Raw genomic sequence first — 21,925 nt, 5'->3', positions numbered from 1 at the left:
GTACAAGTGACAATAATAAACCAATACCAATACCAGGGAAGGTAGGAGGAGGAGGGGAGTTGGGGACGGAACGGGTGGGGAGGGAGTTGAGGGGCCACCATGGAACAACGAGCGATCCCTCACGTACTGGTGACGGCGACGTGGCGATTACATTTCCCCTCGTCTATCACATCCATCACCTCCTCTGGGCTGGACACAAACCGCTCTGTGCAGCCCTGTAAGACATGGAAACGGTCCCGGTCAGTTCTTCCCACTTGGATCTCAAAGAGCGGTGGAGCAGAAACCATCCTGTTCTAGAGACTAAACGCTACTGGAGCGTCTACAGGGGAGAGGTGGAGATAAAGCTCCCCTCACACCGTCCCATCACACACTCCCGGGGTCAGACACAGGTGTGAGGCTCCCCCGCACCATCCCATCACACACTCCTGGGGTCAGACACAGGGTGAGGGTCCCCCCGCACCATCCCATCACACACTCCCGGGGTCAGACCACAGGGTGAGTCTCCCTCCGCACCGTCCCCCTCACACACTCCGGGGTCAGACACAGGGTGAGGTCCCCCCGCACCGTCCCATCACACACTCCCGGGGTCAGACACAGGGTGAGGCTCCCCCCGCACCGTCCCGTCACACACTCCCGGGGTCAGACACAGGGTGAGGCCTCCCCCCGCACCGTCCCATCCACACACTCCCGGGGTCAGACACAGGGTGAGGCTCGCTCTGCATCATCCATCGCACAGACACTGACTGAGTTCCTACCCAGTGTTTGTGTCTATTCTGAGTTGCAGAATTACTGCACTGTCACATCCAGCAGAGGAAAACAGACTCCTCATTCCATGGGCATGACCCAAGGCTTGGCCCCTGCTGCTTGTTACCTTCACAAAAGGAACTCTGTTCTTGTCCTCGTGCACAGAGAGGTTCGTCTTCGCCACTGGAGAACAGAGAGAAACATTTTAATTTGATAATGTGAAGCACAGTCAAGGCAAAATGTGTGTCCTCCAATGTTTTTGTATGGATTGGAAAATTTGGTTGGATCATGAAAATTTACTGGTAACTTTACGATCAAGGCGAGTCTCAGAAGGTTGGAGCAACATACCCTGCCCAACATTGTTTGTCCCAGGACAGAAGCAGAAGGGATCAGACACAGGGTGAAGCTCCCTCCGCACCGTCCCATCACACACTCCCGGGGTCGGACACAGGGTGAAGCTCCCTCCGCACCGTCCCATCACACACTCCCGGGGTCAGAACACAGGGTGAAGCTCCCTCGCACCGTCCCGTCACACACTCCCGGGGTCAGACACAGGGTGAAGCTCCCTCCGCACCGTCCCATCACCACACTCCCGGGGTCGGACACAGGGTGAAGCTCCTCCGCACCGTCCCATCACAACTCCCGGGGTCAGGACGCAGGGTGAGGCTCCCTCCGCACCGTCCCATCACACACTCCCGGGTCAGGCACAGAGTGAAGCTCCCTCCGCACCGTCCTGTCACACACTCCCGGGTCAGGCACAGAGTGAAGCTCCCTCCGCACCGTCCTGTCACACACTCCCGGGTCAGGCACAGAGTGAAGCTCCCTCCGCACCGTCCCATCACACACTCCCGGGGTCGGACACAGGGCGAGGGTCCCCCCGCACCAGCCCGTCACACACTCCCGGGGTCAGACACAGGGTGAGGCTCCCTCCACACCGTCCCATCACACACTCCCAGGGTCGGACACAGGGTGAAGCTCCCTCCGCACCGTCCCGTCACACACTCCCGGGGTCAGACACAGAGTGGAGCTCCCCCCGCACCGTCCCGTCACACCACTCCCGGGTCGGACACAGGGTGAGGCTCCTCCGCACCGTCCCATCACACGCTCCCGGGGTGGGGCAGGGGTGGCAGGGAGGCCACAAAGGAGGGAAGGATTATCCTGTGAGAATAATGGTTAAAGTGAGTTTAAATCAAATTTCTGTTGAAGATGGGCGCGGTTGACCAGTGTGATGCGGGTCAGGGAATGGTGGATAGGGGAGGGGCATGGGGTGGTAGGTTGTCCCCACGGGTTCAGCTACTGGGATCTAGGAGGTGTTTGCTGAAATGGCAGCTGGAAGGAACTCCAGCAGGACCGATGAGAAGGAGAAATGATTGGAAATTATTCAGGGAAGGACGTCATTAAGCTGGAGATGGCGCAAAGGATTCACCAGGACGTTACAGGACTGGAGGGACTGAGTCACAAGGAGAGGACTGGACAGGCCGGGACTGTTCTCCCTGGAGCGGAGGAGGCTGAGGGACGACCTTGTAGAGGTTTATAAACTCACGAGGGGCACAGATAATGTGGACGGTCACAGTCTTTTTCCCCAGGGTCGGGGAGTCTGAAGCTAGAGGGCAGGGGTTTAAGGTGGGCAGGGGGGGAGATTTAATAGGGACTGAGGGGCAACTTCTTCACCCAGAGGATGATCCGTACGTGGAACGAGCTGCCAGAGGGAGTGGGTGAGGCAGGGACATTAACAACACTCGGACAGGTCCGTGGATGGGAAAGGTTCAGGGATAAGAGAGGTTTCTTTATTAATCAATGTACAACGTAACACGCAGTGAAATGCATCTTCTGCGTCGAGTGTTCTGGGGGGCAGCCCGCAAGTGTGGCCACGCTTCCGGCGCCAACGTAGCACGCCCGCAACTTCCTAACCCGTACGTCTTTGGAATGGGGAGGGAACTGGAGCACCCGGATGAAACCCACAGAGGGATATGGGGCCAAACGCAGGCAGATGGGACTGGCTAAGGTGGGAATCCTGGTCGGCATGGACCGGTTGGGCCGAAGGGCCTGTTTCCCTGTTGTGTGCCTCCGGGACTGGTCAGGGGAGAGAGGCAGATGAACTGGAGGGCTCGGTGAAAGGGGCAGCACGAGACGGAAGGGCCAAGTGTCTTCACCGGATCAGGCCGTGACCCAACGTGTGCTGGGTGAGACTTACTGTCCAGGAGGTCACGGATCTGTCCATGTAGATCTCGAAGTAGGGAAACCTGCGGAAGGTGGGGGGAAAGAGTCGTGATTCGTCACCGTCATCGGGAGCCACAATCGCGTTGGGTGGTGGAACGGGTTTGAGGGGCCGAGTGGCCTACTCCCGCTCCTTCGGACCAGGGTGGTTGGGGGGGGGCTGAGACCCTTAACCCAGTTTTGACCCGTATCTGGTGACCCCTATCTGCAGGGCCACGCACCGGGAGGACGGGATCGATCCGAAGTCCGTCCCCGGCTAGACACAGATGGGATGGGCCGAATGGCCTTTTCTCCTGGTTCCAGGCAGAGGACCCAATAGAACCGTAGAACACTACAGCACAGAAAACAGGCCATTTAGCCCTCCTAGTCTGTGCCGAAACTTTATTCCGCTAGTCTCATTGACCTGCGCCCAGTACATAACCCTCCAGACCTCTCCCGTCCATGTATCCATCCAATATATTCTTCAACTTAAGAGTGAGCCCGCATTTACCACATCAGATGGCAGCTCATTCCACACTCCCACCACTCTCTGAGTGAAGAAGTTCCCCCTAAACCTTCCCCCTTTCATCCTAAAGCCATGTCCTCTCGTACTTATCTCTCCTAATCTAGGTGGAAAGAGCCTACTGGCATGAGCTCTGTCCTATGCCCCTCATAATTTTGTAAACCTCTGTCAAATCTCCCCTCATTCTTCTGCGCTCCAAGGAATAAAGTCCTAACCTGTTCAATCTTTCCCTGTAACTCAACCTCCTGAAGACCTGGCAACATTCTAGTAAATCTCCTCTGCACTCTTTCAATCTTACTGACATCCTTCCTGTAGTTAGGTGACCAGAACTGCACACAATACTCCAAATTTGGCCTCACCAATGTCTTATACAACCTCACCATAACATCCCATCAACATAACAATGTAGGTCATTGCGGGACCCTGCCAGACGCATATCTCCCAGTCTGAGCAGCTGCCCTGACAGCACAACTGGATGAGGTGAAGTAGGCAGATGCTAGCCCTCATTCAGATTGCAAGAGCAGGGAGATCATGGCCCAACTTATTCTAATGCGGGTTAGACCACAGCTGGAGTACTACATGCAGTTCTGGTCACCGCACTGCAGGAACCAGAGAGGGCACAGAGGAGATTCCCCAGGACAATGCCCCGGGATGGAGCGTCTCAGTACGAGGGGGGAAAGGGAGAGGCTGGGGTCTGTCCTCCCTGCAGCGGAGGAGGCTGAGGTGGGACTTGATCAAGTTCAGGTTGAATTGGAAGTTCATTGTCACAGGCAGACAGACACAGGGTGTAAATCCAATGAAAATTAGTTATTAGCACAGTGTAGCGTTCAACACAATCGTCACCGCCCAGGGAAGTGGGGAGTGTCCCGTCACACCCCTGACCTGTAGATGGGGGGGGGAGGTAATGTGGCGGATGTGGAGTGCATGGACTAACCCCACCCGGGGAAGTGGGGAGTGTTCCCTCTCCCCTCTCACCTTAAACCACAAGTCAGGGGTGTGACAGGACACTCCCCACTCTCCTGGGTGGGGTTAGTCCATGCACGCAGCATCCGCCACATTACCTCTCCCCTATCTACAGGTCAGGGGTGTGACGGGACACTCCCCGCTTCCCCAGGTGGGGTTAGTCCATGCACACCGCATCCGCCACATTACCTCTCCCCCCATCTACAGGTCAGGGGTGTGACGGGACACTATGACTTGTACGTACGGTAATAACCTCAACTTTGACATTGGAAGGTGTACAAAACTAAGGGGAGTGCAGACAGGGGGCCAAGTGGACGAGCCCTGCTCCTGGTTCCTTACCTTATCATGCCCCCAGCCCCTGCCCCGACAGATAGAACATATGGAACACAGAACACTACAGCACAGTACAGGCCCTTCGACCCACAATGTTGTGCCGACGTTTTATCCTGCTCTGAGATCCATCTAATCCTTCCCTCCCACAGAGTCCTCCATTTCTCTATCATTCATGTGTCTACCTAAGAGTCTCTTAAATGTCCCTCATGTATCTGCCCCCACCACCTCTGCCGGCAGTGCGTTCCACGCACCCACCACTCTCTGTGTAAAAAACTTACCCCTGACATCCCCCTTATACCTTCCTCCAATCACCTTAAAATTATGTCCCCTCGTGTGAACCATTGTCACCATGGGATAAAATCTCTGACCGTCCACTCGATCTGTGCCTCTTGTACACCTCTATCAAGTCACCTCTCATCCTCCTCCTCCAAAGAGAAAAGCCCCAGCTCACTCAACCGATCTTCATGAGACATGCTCTCCAATCCAGGCAGCATCCTGGTAAATCTCCTCTGCACCCTCTCTAAAGCTCCCACATCCTTCCTATAATGAGGCTACTAGAGCTGAACAGAATACTCCAAGTGTGGTCTGACCAGAGTTTTATAGAGCTGCAACATCACCTCGCGGCTCTTGAACTCAATCCCTTGACTAATAAAGGCCAACGCACCACACGCCTTCTCAACAACCCTATCGACCTGTGCGCCAACCTTGAGGGATCTATGGACGTGGACCCCAAGATCTCCCTGTTCCTCCACAATGCCGTTGACCTTGCATTCTGCCTTTGAATTCGATCTCCCGAAGTGTATCACTTCACACTTATCTGGGTTGGACTCCATCTGCCACTTCTCAGCCCAGCTCTGCATCCTATCAATGTCCTGTTGTAATCTACAGCAACCTTCTACACTATCCACAACACCACCAACCTTTGTGTCATCAGCAAACTTACTAACCCACCCTTTCACATCCTCATCCAAGTCATTTATGAAAATCACAAAGAGCAGGGGTCCTAGAACCCTTACCACGTGCCTTACCTTGATGTGGAACTCCAGGTTCTCGTCCATGGCGTAGATGTGGTTGAAGATGTCGTGTGCAATCCTGGGTATGATTCCCATCAGTTGCGTGTCGTGCAGGGTGCCCTGTGAGACAGAACCGCGGGTCACCAACAGTGCAGGAGGAGGCCGCTCCGCCTGTCTTGTTGGTGCCAGCCTTAGGCAAGCTATGAGTTCCAGACCCCACCGGCCCTCAGGGAGTTTGGGGGGGGGTGGTAGGAAACATTGCCCCTCCTCTGTCAATGGCATGACGTCTCGTTGGAGGTCTGCCAGCGATCTTGCACGACTCCTGAGGGGTCTCGACCCAAACCGCAGACGGTTGCTTCCCTGCACCACAGGCGGTGCCCGAACGGCTGGGTTCCTCCAGCAGGTGCCGTCTCTGGTGCCCCAACTTTACCCCTCTGCCCCCCCACACCCCACGCGAGGGAGACCGGTCCCTCCGAATTACTCCCGCTTGGGACACCGGTAATCGGGAGCTCCTGGTCAAAGACGAAAGGCCTGCCCGGGCGCAACTCAGTAGGGAGCGCAGTGAGGGGGAGCGAGAGCGGGTGTGGTGAGGGGGGGGGAGGGAGGGAGGGAGGGAGTGAGTGAGGGGAGAGAGTGCAGGAGTGAGGGGGGAGGGAGGGAGTGAGGGGGAGGGATTGGGAGAGTGAGGGGGAGAGTGCAGGAGTGAGGGGGAGAGAATGCGGGAGTGAGGGGGAAGGGAGTGTGGGAGTGAGGGTAGGGTGCAGGAGTGAGGGTAGGGTGCAGGAGTGAGGGGTAGGGTGCAAAAGTGAGAGGCAGGGTGCGCTGGGAGGGAGGGAGTGAGGGAGTGAGGGGAGTACGGGACTGAAGGGCACAAGACTGTGGGAACGGGAGTGAGAGCAAGAGAGCTCTCGTTCTCCTTCTCACCCCCTGCACCCCTTTCCTCCCACATTCCCTCTTTCCCGCTCAGGAATGGTAACTGGGTTGGGGCGCTGAGCGACCGCACCCCCCTTCACCAAGCACCTTCGGGGGACAGAAGTGGGGCTCGGTGCCTGCAGGGCACCTGCCGGCTTACCTCCATGGTGTGTGTCTTTCCTGACGAGGTTCTGTCCGTAGGCGAAAATGGTCCCATTGTAACCACCCAACACATCTATAAAGGGAGCGAGAAAGGTGTTGGTGACCCTCTCGAGTAAAACTGCCAGTCAGGTCAGTCCGAGGGAGCGCCGCGCTGCGGGAGGGGCGGTGAGGAGGGAGCGCCCCACTGCGGGAGGGCGGTGAGGAGGGAGTGCACACTGCGGGAGGGAGCGCCATGCTTGGGAGGGTGGTACTGAGTGAGGGGCACGCGGCGGATCTCCTGGTGGGTCTTCTGCTGGGCCTGGCCAAGCTGGCCATCCACGGGACGCGGCGGAGGGCAGCTGAGGGTCCCGGCAGGTCGGACCTGCCTGCCCGTCTTCCGCGCTTACATGCGCGCGGCGGGTGCATCTAGAGAGGGAGCACGCGGTTTCCGTGGGCACCCTAGCCGAGTTCTGCGCTCGGTGGCCCCTCAGGGGATCGCGTTGTGTCGTGGACGGTACAGGATGCGATTCTTATTTGAAGTGTCGCGTGTCGCGTTAACGGGTTGTAGCGTCACGTGTGTGTTTCGTTAGTATTAGTTGCATTCTCTATCGTAGTATGTCGTTGCGTAGTTTCTTCTTTTCTGTATTAGATGTCCTGTATTGACACTGGTTGTCTTTTGTAGTGCTTTTATGCGAATAAACGTTTATTATTAAAAAAAGGGAGCACCATGCTGGCGTTTGCCGGGTCTCGGTGGCAAGTCGGTGCCATGGGTGTAGAGGACGAGGAGGTGTCGAATACTGGAGGGCCTGAGGATGAAGAGTAAGAAGAATTGGTGGACCCCATAACGACCATCAGGGAGCAACGTGAGCAGAATGAGAAGTGTGTGCAACTACAGTCACGCCTGGACACATGCACAGAACGAGTGAATTCTAGATCGCAAACAGAAGAGACGTTGCACCGAGGAGCTGTTTGATTTCCTGCATGCCCGTGACCACTGTGTGGCTTGAACAAATCTTCAGTAAATTGAAGTGAAGTCCAATTCTGAAAAAGTCTACTGGAATTCATATTGGTTGTGAATTGCATTATTCACTGATTTCAGACTGTATACAATTATATGAATCTTTGTGGTCTACTTCACAATGATTCAGGTATTGCTTTTATTGTATTGTAATTGAGTTTGGTGGCCAGCGTTTGTTATTAATAATTATTACTATACCTGTAAAAAAAAGGGGCGGAGAGGAGGGAGCGCTGCACTTCGCATTGTGTTTATCTCCCTCCCCGGATGCTTGCCTGACCTGCTAAGTTCCTCCAGCACTTCTTGCGAAATTGCTCCAGATACATCCAGCATCTGCAGAAATTTTTTGTGAAACTATACTTCCCTCCTTCTGAACTTCAACACAATGGTGGTCTCTCTCTCTCTCCCCCTCCCTCCCACTATAGGGTGTTGATAGGGTAGAGATCAGAAACGCTTCCCCGTGACAGAGGGGACTAGAAGTAGAGGGCATAGGTTTAGGGGAGAAAGGTTTAGAGGGGATCTGAGGGTGGCAACATTTTCTCCCCAAGGAATCTGGAACGCACTGTCTGAGGGGGTGTTAGAGGCAGATACTCTCGCAATGTTGGGAGAGGTAAAACGACTCAGGCAGAGAAATGAACAGAGTGAGCATTGGGATATGGGTTACACAGCAACAGGCCAGTCAGCCCACTGCATCTGTGCTGACACAGCACTGAATTAAACTTGGTCTCACTGACGACCACGAGCCATTCCTCTCCTTCCAGGAATGAGAGGGTTAAACAGTGAGGAACGTTTGATTGCTCTTAGGCTGTACTCCTTGGAGATCAGAAGAATGAGGGGGGAACCTCATAGAAACATTTTGAATGTTAAAAGGCCTGGGACAGAGTAGATGTGGCAAAGTTGTTTCCACGGTCGGGGAGTCTAGTACAAGAGGGCACAGCTTCAGGATTGAAGGGCGGCCCATTCAGAACAAAGATGCAGAGAAATTTCTTTAGCTACAGAGTGGTGAATCTGTGGAATTTGTTGCCACCAGCAGCTGTGGAGGCAAAGTCATTGGGTGTATTGAAGGCAGAGATTGATAGTATGAGTAGCCAGGGCATCAAAGGTTATGTGAGTTCTGGTCACCTAACTATAGGTAGGATATCAGTAAGATTGAAAGAGTGCAGAGGAGATTTACTAGAATGTTGCCGGGTCTTCAGGAGTTGAGTTACAGGGAAAGATTGAACGAGGTTAGGACTTTATTCCTTGGAGCGCAGAAGAATGAGGGAGATTTGATAGAGGTTTACAAAATTATGAGGGGTACAGACAGAGTTAATGCGAGTAGGGTCTTTCCACCTAGATTAGGAGAGATAAGTAGGAGAGGACATGGCTTTAGGGTGAAAGGGGAAAGGTTTAGGGGGAATGTTAGGGGGAACTTCTTCACTCAGAGAGTGGTGGGAGTGTGGAACCAGCTGCCATCTGACGTGGTAAATTCGGGCTCACTCTTTAGTTTGAAGAATAAATTGGACGGATACATGGAGGGGAGAGGTCTGGAGGGTTATGTACTTGGGTGCAGGTCAATGGAACTAGCAAAATAAAGTTTCGGCACAGACTAGAAGGGCCGAATGGCCTGGTTTTCCGTGCTGTAGTGTTCTATCGTGAGGAAGGTGGGGGAGTGGGGCTAAATGGGAGAATAGATCAACTCATGACAGAATGGCAGAGCAGACTCGATGGACCGAATGGCCGACGTCTGCTCCTTGGTCTTATGGAGTCCATCCCGCTTGCCCCCCCCACCACCCCTCGCCTCCTGGAGTTGCCCACAGGGCAGGTCGCCACCTGCGAGGCCGGTCCGTACCTCGCACAATCTGCTTGGCGCAGGCGTTGTAGACTTGATCCTGGGTGGTGTTGGTTGGGAACACCCGGTCGAAGACGAAAGGCTTACCCTGCAAGAGAGGAGGGAGAGACAGGAAAATGAAAGACTCAAGGAGCACAGGGAACACAAGACGGGAGCCAAACACTTGCGGAGTCACAGCGCCCCCGGCAGCGTACGGGAACAAGGGGTGAGCTCACTGAAACATCTCAGGCCCTGTGGGGACGTGACAGGGGAGATGTGGAGATGTTTCTCCCCAGTGGGAGAGGTTCAAAGGGGATCCGAGGGGCAAGATTACCCCACAGAGCATGATGGCATGTCAAAAATCAGAGTGAGTTTACTGTTAAACACACACACACACACACACACACACACACACACACACACACACACACACACGTCTATGTATGCACAGGGCAATGAAAATCTTCCCTGCAGCAGCATCACAGGCACAGAGCATCAGAAAACACAACATTCACAGGAAAAGCATGAACTATACAGAAATTTATACACAATCTGTACAGGGAAAGAACAGAGCAGGCGTGGTAGTGTAGCGGTTTAGCATTAACACTATTACAGCGCCAGTGACCCGGGTTCAATTCCGGCCGCTGTCTGTGAGGAGTTTGTACGTTCTCCCCATGTCTGCGTGGGTTTCCTCCGGGTGCTCCGGTTTCCTCCCACATTCCAAAGACGTACAGGTTAGGAAGTTGTGGGCATGCTATGTTGGCACCAGAAGTGTTGGCGACACTTGTGGGTTGGCCCCAGAACACTACGCAAAAGATGCATTTCACTGTGTATTTCGATGTACATGTGACTAATAAAGAGATCTTATCTTATTTAGAACAAAAAAAAAGTCCATTTTAGTGCAAAGTGGTCCCAGTGTTGCTAAACTGTAGTGATTAGGTTGTGCCGGTCGGTTCAAAAACCCAATGGTTGAAGGGAAGTTTGCTGTTCCTGAACCTGTGGCGTGGGGACTTCAGGCTTCTGTACCTCCTGCCCGACGGGAGCTACGAGAAGATGGCACGGCCGGATGGTGGGGAGGGTCTTTGATGACAGACGTGCCTTCTTGAGGCAGCGCCTCCTGTAAATACTCCTGATGGTGGGGAGGGATGTGCCCATGATGTGTTGGGCTGGGTCCATTACTCATTCGAATTGCCGTCCCAGACCGTGATGCAACCGGTCGGGACACTTCCAACGGTACTGCAGGAAAGATTCACAAGAATGTTACCAGGACTGGAGGGCTGGAGTTACAGGAGAGGTTGGACAGGCTGGGACTGTTTTCCCTGGAGCGAAGGAGGCTGAGGGGTGACCTTACAGAGGTTTATAAAACCATAAGGGGCCATAGATAAGGTGGACGGTCCAGTCTTTTCCCCAGGATAGGGGAGTCTGAAACTAGAGGGCACGGGTTTAAGGTGAGAGGGGAAGATTTAAAAGAAACCTGAGGGGGCAAGTTTTTCCACACAGAGGGTGGTGGAATGTGGAACGAGCTGCCAAAGGAATGTGGTTGAGGCAGGGTACAATTAACACACTTGGACAGGTCAGTGGATGGGAAAGGTTTAGAGGATATGGGCCAAATGCGGCAGATGGGACCGGCTCAGGAAGGCACCTTGGTTGACATGGACCACTTAGAACAAAAAGAACTAAGTCCACTGTAGTGCAAACTGGTCCCAGTATTGCTGCACTGAGGCAGTGATTAGGGGTTTAACAGGGTGACCAGAACTGTGCACAAGTGCAACCTGACCAGAGTTTTTGTATTAGCTGCACTGTGGACTTCCCGACTCTTATACTCACCAATTTCACCCAACCTATTCCCCTGAATCTTGAGGCTGTGTCTCAGTTCTCTCCATGTCCTCCGCCGCTCCAGAGAACACAACTCAAGTCTGTCCCAACCTCTCCTCATAGCTCACGCCCTCTAATCCGGGCAGCGTCCCAGTGAACCTCTCCAAAGCCCCCCCACCCTTCCTGTAACAGGGCGACCAGAACTGAATGCGATACTCCAGACGCGGCCTGACCAGTTTTTATAAAGCTGCAATGTGACTTCCTGACTCCTGAACTCAGTGCCTCGACTGATGAAGGCAAGCCTGCCTAGGAGTCTCTTAAACCCCTCGATCGTATCTGCCTCCACCCCCACCCCTGGCAGCACATTCCAGGCACCCACTGCTCTCTGGGTAAAAAATCTTGCCCTGCACATCTCCTTTGAATTTACCCCCTCTGACCTTAAATGCACACCCTCTGGTATTAGACATCTCCACCCTGGGGGGAGAAAGATCCCGCTGTCTGCTCTATCTGTGCCCCTTGTGATCTTATAAACCTCTCCCCTCAGCCTCCGCCGCTCCGGAGAGAACAACCCAAGTCTGTCTGACCTCTCCTATAGCTCCTGCCCTCTAATCCAGGCAAGCACCCTGGTGAACCTCTCCCGCACCCTCTCCAAAGCCCCCCACACCCTTCCTGCAATGGGGCTCCCAGAACTTTGTTGTGGAGGGACTTGGGACCCTAGGTGGGACTGCGGGGACTGCTCTGTTGGGGCTGGCATGGACCTGCTGGACTGAAAGGCTTGTGTGACGCTTTACGACTCATCCACATCTGGGACTGCAGCTCCACACTCCCTTACAGAGGCCCTTCGGCCCATCGAGTCTATGCCGGCCCACAGAGCAAACCCATTTCCTGCTCATTTTCTCTGTGACTTATTCCCCCGCGCCACCCTCCCCCCCCCCACCCACACCACACACGTTCCCATCGACCCCCACCCCCAGATTCCCACACTGTGGGGTGATTTACAGTGGCCCCCGATTAACCCAATGATCCTGCTGTTGGGGTGTGGGAGGGGAATGGAGCTCCCGGGGCAGGGGGGGTGGGGTGGGGAACCCGCACAGTCACATCCCCCAGGAGGCTAAAGAAATTCAGTATGTCCCCGTGGACCCTCAGTAAATTTTACCCATGCACCACAGAAAGCATCCTATCCGGATGCATCCCGGCTCGGGACGGCAGCTGCTCTGCCCCCGGGAACGGCAAGAAACCGCAGAGAGTTGTGGACGCAGCCCAGCGCGTCACGGAAACCAGCCTCCCCTCCGCGGACTCTGTCTACACATCCCGCTGCCTCGGAAAGCAGGCCGACATAATCAAAGACCTCCACCCACCCCGGGATGTTCTCTCTTCTCCCCCCTCCCCGTCGGGCAGAAGATACAAAAGCCTGAAAGCACGTACCACCAGCTCAAGGACAGCTTCTATCCTGCTGTTATAAGACTGTTGAACGATAAGGTGGACCCTTGACCTCACAATCTACTTGGTTGTGGCCCTTGCACCTTATTGTCTGCCTGCACTGCACCTTTCTCTGTGCTGGGACACTCTATTCTGCATTCTGTTATTGCTTTTCCCTTGTACTACCTTCGATGTACTGAAATTATCTGTGTGGATGGCATGCAGAAACAAAGTTCTTCGCTGCACCTTGGTAAATGTGACAATAATAAACCAATTTACACACAAACTGCACACACACACACACACACACACACACACACACACACACAGCGCCAGAGGTCAGGATCGAACCTACGTCTCTGGGGCTTGAGGCAGCAGATCTACCAGCTGTGCCACTGTGCACCCACGTAAACAAGTCTGGAGACAAACAGTGTCTCCTGTTGCGAACGCAGCTGCACACTTCCAATTAAATTCAATAACAAGGGCGGGTTGGGGGAGCGGGGAGCAGCAGACATTAATCCACCCTTAATCCAAAACTGAGCCTAATACTTTTAGAAGCTGTAAGCTTGGGGAGATGAGAGTATGCCAGGATTACCACCTATATTCACCAAACTACAATGCTCTCCGATCCACTGCTCAGCTGGCATGGGATGCATGGAGTGCCCTGCACTCGCTGGGGAAGAGAGCAAAGGGGAAGGATTCACCAAGTGCAAGAGAAACAGGGGAGGCCATTCATCCCCTCTCCTGCATGTTACACCACCTCTGGTGCCCGCGTAATGGGTATTCAATCTCCAAGCGCGGGATGCTTATTGCTGACCTTAGCCTTTTATCACAGCGGAGGAAACCGTCCAGGTTCAAGACGAATCAGAGTCAGAATGAGATCTATTACCACTGACTTAGATGACGTGAAATCGGTTGTTTTGCGGCAGCAGCACAGTGCAAAGACATAAAATTATTATAAATTAGAAAGTAAATAAATAGTGCAAAAGAAAAAGGAATAACGAGGTGGTGTTCATGGGTTCATGGACCGTTCAGAAATCTGATGGCAGAGGGGAAGAAGCTGTTCCTGAATTGTTGAGTATGGGTCTTCAGGCCTCCTGTACCTCCTCCTAACGGTAGTAACGAGAAGAGGGCATGTCCTGGGTGGTGAGGGTCCTCAGTGACGGATGCCGCCTCTTGGAGATGTCCTCGATAGTCGGGGAGGGTTGTGCCCGTGATGGAGCTGGCTGCCTACAACCCTCTGCGGCCTCTTGCAATCCTGCACATTGGAGCCTCCATACCAGGTGGTGATGCACCCAGTCAGAATGCTCTCCACCGTACATCTGTAGAAATTTGTAATTTAAATTCCTTACTGGCATTCTTTGCTCGTCCTCTTGACCTAATGAAGAGATCTCAGCTGGCAACGAGGCGGCGTACAGGAGTGAGATGGATGGCTGGTTGAGTGGTGTCACAACAACAACCTTGCACTCAGTGTCAGCGAGACGGAGGACTGACTGTGGACTTCAGGAAGAGGAAGTCGCGAGAACACACACCAGTCCTCACTGAGGGGTCAGCGGTGGAAAGGGATGAGCAGCTTCATGGTCCTGGGTGTCAACATCTCAGGATCTATTCCAGGCCCAACACATTGATGTAATCACGAAGAAGGCAAGCCAGCAGCTCTAATTCATTAGGAGTTTGAGGAGATTTGGTCCCTCACCAAAGACTCTTGCAAATTTCTACAGATGTACAGTGGAGAGCATTCTGACTGGGTGCATCACCGCCTGGTACGTAGGCTCCAACGCGCAGGTCGCAAGAGGCCGCAGAGGGTTGTATGACTCAGCAGCTCCATCACGGGCACAACCCGCCCCACCGTCGAGGACATCTTCAAGAGGTGGTTCCTCAAGAAGGCGGCATCCACCCACCTGGGACATGCCCTCTTCTCGTTGCTACCATCGGGGAGGAGGTACAGGAGCCTGAAGTCCCACACTCAACGATTCAGGAACAGCTTCTTCCCCTCCGCCGTCAGATCTCTGAACGGTCCTTGAACCCGTGAACACCACCTCGTTATTCCTTTGTTTTTGCCCTATTTATTTATTTTTGTAATTTATAGTAATTTTAAGTCTTTGCACCGTCGGGCTGCCGCAAAACAATGCCATAAGTCAGTGATAGTAAATCTGATTCTGAGAAACAAAACTCCCCATGTTGACCTGATTGAGACGATGACCTGATCAGCAGAAACACCAACCATGTTAACCACATCAAGGTGCTCTATCCAAGTGCTGTCATCAATGCAGTTATGGTACGTTGGTTGCAGATGAGATCATTACCGGATGATTGGTTAAAATATTTGAAAGCAGTAAGAGTTGTCAGGAGTTAGAGGTGAAGAGATCAAGTCTACTCCTCAGCCTTAGTCTGAGAAGGATCCCTGAGCCTTCTTTCTGTAATGGATGACCTGTTTGCCTGTAACTCATGGGTGTTTTTCCAGTTTGCAAGGATTGTACGTGTTTTGGAAAATTCTAATCCCTGCTCGAACTTACTCCTCAAAACAAATGTGCTCCATTTTGAAATAAAATGACTGTTTGATCTGGTTTCTCAGCTGGCAGTACCTCCCTGGGCTGGGAGAGCAGACCCACTGCTTGAATTAGTGATGAACACAGCTAAACCCCTTTAGGAGAGAGTCTTAAGTAGTTAAGTAAATTAGCCTTTGAAATATAAGTTGATATGGTATTATCTCCCTGAAGTGATGGCCTTAGTAGATACATAACTGTTGAGACCTTAAGGTCTTAACTTAAGTTTAGGACTTTCGGATGGATGTAATCTATCAACACAGTGAGGCGCTTCACACTGTGGGTGGGTGGTACTGAGAGGGTGTCGCACTGTGGGAGGGGTGGTACTGAGGGAGTATAACTGTGGGAGGGGTGGTACTGAGGGAGGGTCACACTGTGGGAGGGTGTGGTACTGAGGGAGGGTCACACTGTGGGAGGGGTGGTACTGATAGGGTGGTCGCACTGTGGGAGGGGTGGTACTGAGAGGGTGTCGCACTGTGGGAGGGTAGTACTGAGAGGGTATAACACTGTGGGAGGGGTGGTACTGAGGGAGAGTCACACTGTGGGGGGGGTGGTACTGAGGGAGGGTCACACTGTGGGGGGCAGTACTGAGGGAGGGTCACACTGTGGGGGGCAGTACTGAGGGAGGGTCACAACTGTGGGAGGGGTAGTACTGAGGGAGGGTCACACTGTGGGAGGGGTGGTACTGAGAGGGTGTCGCACTGTGGGTGGGGTGGTACTGAGAGGGTGTCGCACTGTGGGAGGGGTGGTACTGAGGGAGGGTCACACTGTGGGGTGGTGGTACTGAAGGAATGTCACACTGTGGGGGGGGGTGGTACTGAGGAGGGTCACACTGTGGGGGGGTGGTACTGAAGGAATGTCACACTGTGGGGGGGGGTGGTACTGAGGGAGAGTCACACTGTGGGGGGGTGGTACTCGAGGGAGGGTCACACTGTGGGGGGCAGTACTGAGGGAGGGTCACACTGTGGGGGGCAGTACTGAGGGAGGGTCCACTGTGGGAGGGGTAGTACTGAGGGAGGGTCACACTGTGGGAGGGTGGTACTGAGAGGGTGTCGCACTGTGGGTGGGGTGGTACTGAGAGGGTGTCGCCACTGTGGGAGGGGTGGTACTGAGGGAGGGGTCACACTGTGGGGGGGTGGTACTGAAGGAATGTCAACTGTGGGGGGGGTGTACTGAGAGGGTGTCGCACTGTGGGGGGGGTGGTACTGAGGGAGGGTCACACTGTGGGAGGGGTGGTACTGTGGGAGGGTCACACTGTGGGAGGGGTGGTACTGTGGGAGGGTCACACTGTGGGGGGGTGGTACTGAGAGGGTGTCGCACTGTGGAGGGGTGGTACTGAGGGAGTATAACACTGTGGGAGGGTGGTACTGAGGGAGGGACACACTGTGGGAGGGTCAGTACTGATGGAGTGTAAACACTGTGGGAGGGGCAGTACTGAGGGGTTGTTACTGTGGATAGGGGTGCCGTACTGAGGAGGGTCACAGTGGGAGGTGGCAGTACTGAGGGAGGGTCACAGTGGGAGGGGCAGTACTTGAGGGAGGGTCACAGTGGGATGGGCAGTACTGAGGGAGTGTTGCACTGTGGGAGGGGGCAGTACTGAGGGAGTGTTGCACTGTGGGAGGGGGCAGTACCTGAGGGAGTGTTGCACTGTGGGATGGGGGCAGTACTGAGGGAGTGTTGCACCTGTGGGAGGGGGCAGTACTGAGGGAGTGTTGCACTGGTGGGAGGGGGCAGTACTGAGGGAGTGTTGCCACTGTGGGAGGGGGCAGTACTGAGGGAGTGTTGCACTGTGGGAGGGGGCAGTACTGAGGGAGTTTACCTATCCTGAGTTATTGCTGAGCCTTGCATTCCCACCCCTCCTGAGCTGCTGTATTGAACATGAGAAGGACAAACTTAGGCTCACCTCATCGCCTCTCTCCCGAGCTAATCCCCACCACCGTGGGGTGGAAAATGCCGTGTGGGGAGCGGTGCTCAGAATTCCCCAGAGCACAGCGAGAAGGGGGAGGTGTAGAAAAAACAGATCCCCATCTCCTGCAGCCTTCAGCGTCAATGCCAGTGAGGGACAGAGCCGAGTTGTGCACAGCAAGCTTCCACAAACAGCAAGGTGGGAGGGACCAGATTCTTGACGTGTCAGCCCCCTGGGCACCAGAACTAGCTGCCTGGTCTTTCACCAAAGTAACGTCTGTGGGATCTTTAACTAGCACACAAGAGGGCAGCTGAAACTGTGGTTTCATGAATCTATAGGGCGGTGCTGCTGACAGTATCGCGCTCCCTCCTCACCGCGCCTCCTCACCACCCCTCCTACAGAGCGCCCCTCCCACAGTGTGGTACTCCCTCCTCACTGCCCCTCCCACAGCGCTCCTCCTCGCCGCCCCTCCCACAGCGCTCCCTCCTCAACACCCCCTCCTACAGAGCGCCCCTCCCACAGTGTGGTACTCCCTCCTCACTGCCCCTCCCACAGCGCTCCCTCCTCACCACCCCTCCCACAGCGCTCCCTCCTCACACCCCTCCTACAGCGCCCCTCCCACAGCGCGCTCCCTCCTCACCGCCCCTCCCCAGCGCGGCGCTCCCTCCTCACCGCCCCTCCACAGCGCGGCGCTCCCTCCTCACCGCCCCTGCCACAGCGCGGCGCTCCCTCCTCACCGCCCCTGCCACAGCGCGGCGCTCCCTCCTCACCGCCCCTCCCACAGCGCGGCGCTCCCTCCTCACCGCCCCTGCCACAGCGCGGCGCTCCCTCCTCACCGCCCCTCCCATGGCTCTCCCAAGGAACTCCAGGCCAGGTCCCTGTGCCGGAGCCTCTGAGCTTGGAACCCACTGGCAGAGATAGCCTTGGCAAGGTGGGGCTCGAGAACCCGAGATCTATCTGGCCCTAGACATGCAGGTTCCAGGCGAACGCAATCACACCCCAGCTCCCTGACCCCATCCCCAGAGGGGCTGGTGTGGGTGGGGGCGGGGTGGGGGGAGGGGAGTGAGATGGGAGGGGGGGTTGGGGTCGGGCGGGGGGGGGGGGGGGGGAGCCAACGCTGGGCTGAGGGCAGCAGACCAGCCGCAAGGCACTGCAGGTAAACCAGTGTGTGCTGCAGTGCGTACGTTGCAGGCCGGGCTGGTTTAATCAGTGCAAGGACACCAGACGGATGCAAGGGGGTGGAGGCACCGAACAATGTCACCCTGAGAAGGAGCGAGAAAGGCCCCCTGCACTCAAAGACCACACACACACACACACACACACACACACGCGGTTATTCTAAGTCTGGAGAATACATTTATAAATGCAAACCTCCCCAGCACACTAAAATTATTCCTAGAGAATACATTTATATATGCAAAACTCCCGAACACTCACAAATTATTATTAGATAATACATTTATAAATGCAAAACTCCCCAACACACACAAATTATTATTACAGAATATGTTTATAAATGCAAAACTCTCTCACACACACACACATAAAAATCATTACTAGATTAAAAACTACATTTATAAATGCAGACCTCCCTCACACACGCACACAATATTATTATTAGAGCATATATTTATAAAGTAAATTTCCTTAACACACAAAAGTTATTACTCGATTAAAGAACATATTTATAATCGCAAAACTCTCTGACACACGCAAATTATTGCTGAATTAGATAATTGATTTATAAATGCTAAACTCTCTCACACATTCATACACATAAATTATTGCCAGGTTATCAGAATCAGGTTTATTATCACTGACTTATGTGTCGTGAAATGTGTTGTTTTGCGGCAGCAGGACAGTGCAAAGACAGAAAAATTACTATAAATCACGAAATAATAAACAGTGCAAACCAAAATTATTCCGAGATTAGGGAACACATTGAAGTACATAACTGTAAACAAATTTTTCTTAAACTAGTGAATGCGTATACAAATGAAAAACTATCTTAAACACACGCAAATTATTCCTCGACTGGCAATATATTTGCAAATGCAAAACTCTCTAAAACACACACACACATTCACAAGAGTCACTGCAAAAACCGTGTGTGCCTAATGAATGCATCCTTCATTAGAGAGTGCCTCTTTTTCCAAGACACTGCATTTTGGACTGATAGGATTCTTGAGTATCTCTCTCTCTCTCTCTGACATGACACGCCCTTCCCATAGTCACTGTGACTACGTGCACACGAAAGCAAACGCCCCTGGTATTGGAGAAGGTTCTTCTCTGACACCGCTCTCTGCACACCACAAGGTGAAATGGATTTGTCTCCGAGAGTTGAGGGAAAATGTCCGTGGGAGGTGGGAGCCTTAGCTGGGAAGTTGAACGCGCTTCATTTTCCAACCCTCGTCCTGGGTTGGACATGTGCTAATTTCAGAAGGAGAATAAAGGGCGATGGGGTCGGGGATAGAGAGGTTTAAAATATTTTTCACAATGATGGGAAACGATGCGCTTAAGGTTCATCACCAAAATAGTCCGCTGGTCAAAAATAGCAGAACAGTGTTCACCAAACGCCGGTATCTTTAAAGTACCTACTTTTACTTTGCCTGAGGTTTCACCCATTGCGGGTTTTCCTGCATCGAACGGAGTGGCATTTATAAAAGGGACAGGTAGGCGCAGTGCGGAGAGGGGCGTATTTCGTCCTGGAGGGACGGTGCCTTTGCATTTGGGTCACGGATTTAATTGGGTATTTCGAGGGGGCTGGATGTTACACCTATGTGGGGTGACCGGTTCACAAAACACGGAACGCAGGCGGTCTGGAGCATTCTCTCCCTGAGTGCGAAACACATCTCGTACTGAAATCAGACCAGAGCAGGAAGGACACCACCGCAAAACAGTTTGGGATGATAAACGACCGTCTTCCCCTGGTGGGGAGATAGGGCCACAGACATTCACGGAGATGTAGGCAGGTGCAAACACAGTGAGGTGCACACACACACACACCCATACAAAGATACACACACTCACATGTAGACATGCATAGAGACAAGGACCCACACGCAGACAAAGGTACACACACTCACATGTAGACATGCACAGAGAAAAGCAGACACACACACCCATACAAAGACACACACACAGATATATATACAGACTCACATATATACATGTATAGAAACATGGAGACACGCAGAGATATATATACACACTCACATACATGCATGTATAGAGATATTGAGGGAGACACCACAGACATATATACACTCACATATATATAGATGCATAAAGACACACACACACACACACACACAGCGTCAGACTTACCGCGATCACTACCGTGTCATCGTTCTGAAATTTCGGGATGAATTTATCGCCCCTGAGAATCTCGGCGTGATTGAGCGGTCGAAACCTGCACATCACTTTGATGTTGCACTGGGTCAGTTGCTCCGTCATGACGGGAGGGGAACTGGGGCAATGCAGCGGAAAATCAGGAGGCAGGAGGAGAGAGAGTAATGGGGTGGGGGCAGTGTGGGGAAGAAGGGGAAGGGAGAGAGAGAGAGACAGAGGGTGGAGAAAATGAGAGGGGAGAGAGAGAGAAAGTAAGCAGGAGAGTGAGAGTGGGAATAAGGTTGTGAAGAGGAAAGAGAGAGACACGCACAGAGACAGCAGGGAGGGGGAGAGATGAACCTGATCCAAGGCAATGACCGGGAAGGTTTCACTCCCTCCTCATTGCCCCAGGATCCTTACTTAAGCGAAGATAACACAGGAGGCTCCTCGCTCCACTTTCCTCAAACAACAGGAGAATTAAATCCTTCGGGATTGACAGCACCTGATCAAAATTAGAATCCTGTCCCAATATGCAGATAAATAAAAAAGAAATCCCCAATCAGTTTCTTTTCCCCCAGCTATAAGAAATAAAGTGATATTATTTACACCGGCAGGAGATCAGCCCTCGCCTACAACAGCCCCAATCTCCTGTCTCAGTGCATCATCCAGGAGAGGGGATAGAGACGGCCCCGCCTCCCTTGGCCTCCTACTGGCCGAGCTGGGGCCAGATGCCGCCGGGACGCGTCTGATAGGCCGGCCGGCGCGCCACTCACGGAGCCACAACAAACAAACAGGGGCGATTCTGGGCGAGGCTCCAGTGGGGGGGGGGGGGGGGGAGGCTTCCTCGCCTGCTGGTTGCCCACTCTCTCCCCCCCCCCCCCCTTGCTGCACAGGTAGAGGCCAGGCACTGCATCCAGTGCTGTTGGGTCATGCAGCAGGGAAACAACCCTTCGGCTCAACCGGTCCGTGCTGACCCATCTAAGCCGGTCCCATTTGCCTGCGTTTGGCCCATATCCCTCTAGACCTTTCCTATCCACGGACCTGTCCGAGTGTTGTTAATGTTCCTGCCTCACCCACTTCCTCTGGCAGCTCGTCCCACGTACGGACCACCCTCTGGGTGAAGAAGTTGCCCTTCAGTTCCCCTATTAAATCACTTTCCCCCCTCACCTTAAACCTAAGCCCTCAAGTTCTTGATTCCCCAACCCTGGGGGGAAAGACTGTGGGCATTCACCCTATCGATGCCCCCCGTGGGTTTATAC

At 53.6% G+C, this 21,925-nt stretch overlaps 1 protein-coding gene across 1 annotated transcript in view; it reads right to left on the bottom strand.

Annotated features, from left to right (window-relative positions):
* Window positions 1-21,302, bottom strand: part of kif5ab (kinesin family member 5A, b) — a 70,440-nt gene extending 49,138 nt beyond the window's left edge. The window contains 4 exon segments of the mRNA XM_052009422.1: window positions 128-215; window positions 872-927; window positions 2,939-2,987; window positions 20,664-21,302. Coding sequence (XP_051865382.1) covers window positions 128-215; window positions 872-927; window positions 2,939-2,987; window positions 20,664-20,792 — 322 coding nt within the window. The 5' untranslated portion in view covers window positions 20,793-21,302.
* Window positions 21,303-21,925: the final 623 nt, after the last annotated feature.

This window comes from Pristis pectinata, chromosome X (genome assembly GCF_009764475.1).
Source record: "Pristis pectinata isolate sPriPec2 chromosome X, sPriPec2.1.pri, whole genome shotgun sequence".
Taxonomy (NCBI): domain Eukaryota; kingdom Metazoa; phylum Chordata; class Chondrichthyes; order Rhinopristiformes; family Pristidae; genus Pristis; species Pristis pectinata.
The sequence above is the reverse complement of the archived record's forward strand: the minus strand, read 5'-3'. Positions and strand labels throughout refer to the sequence as shown.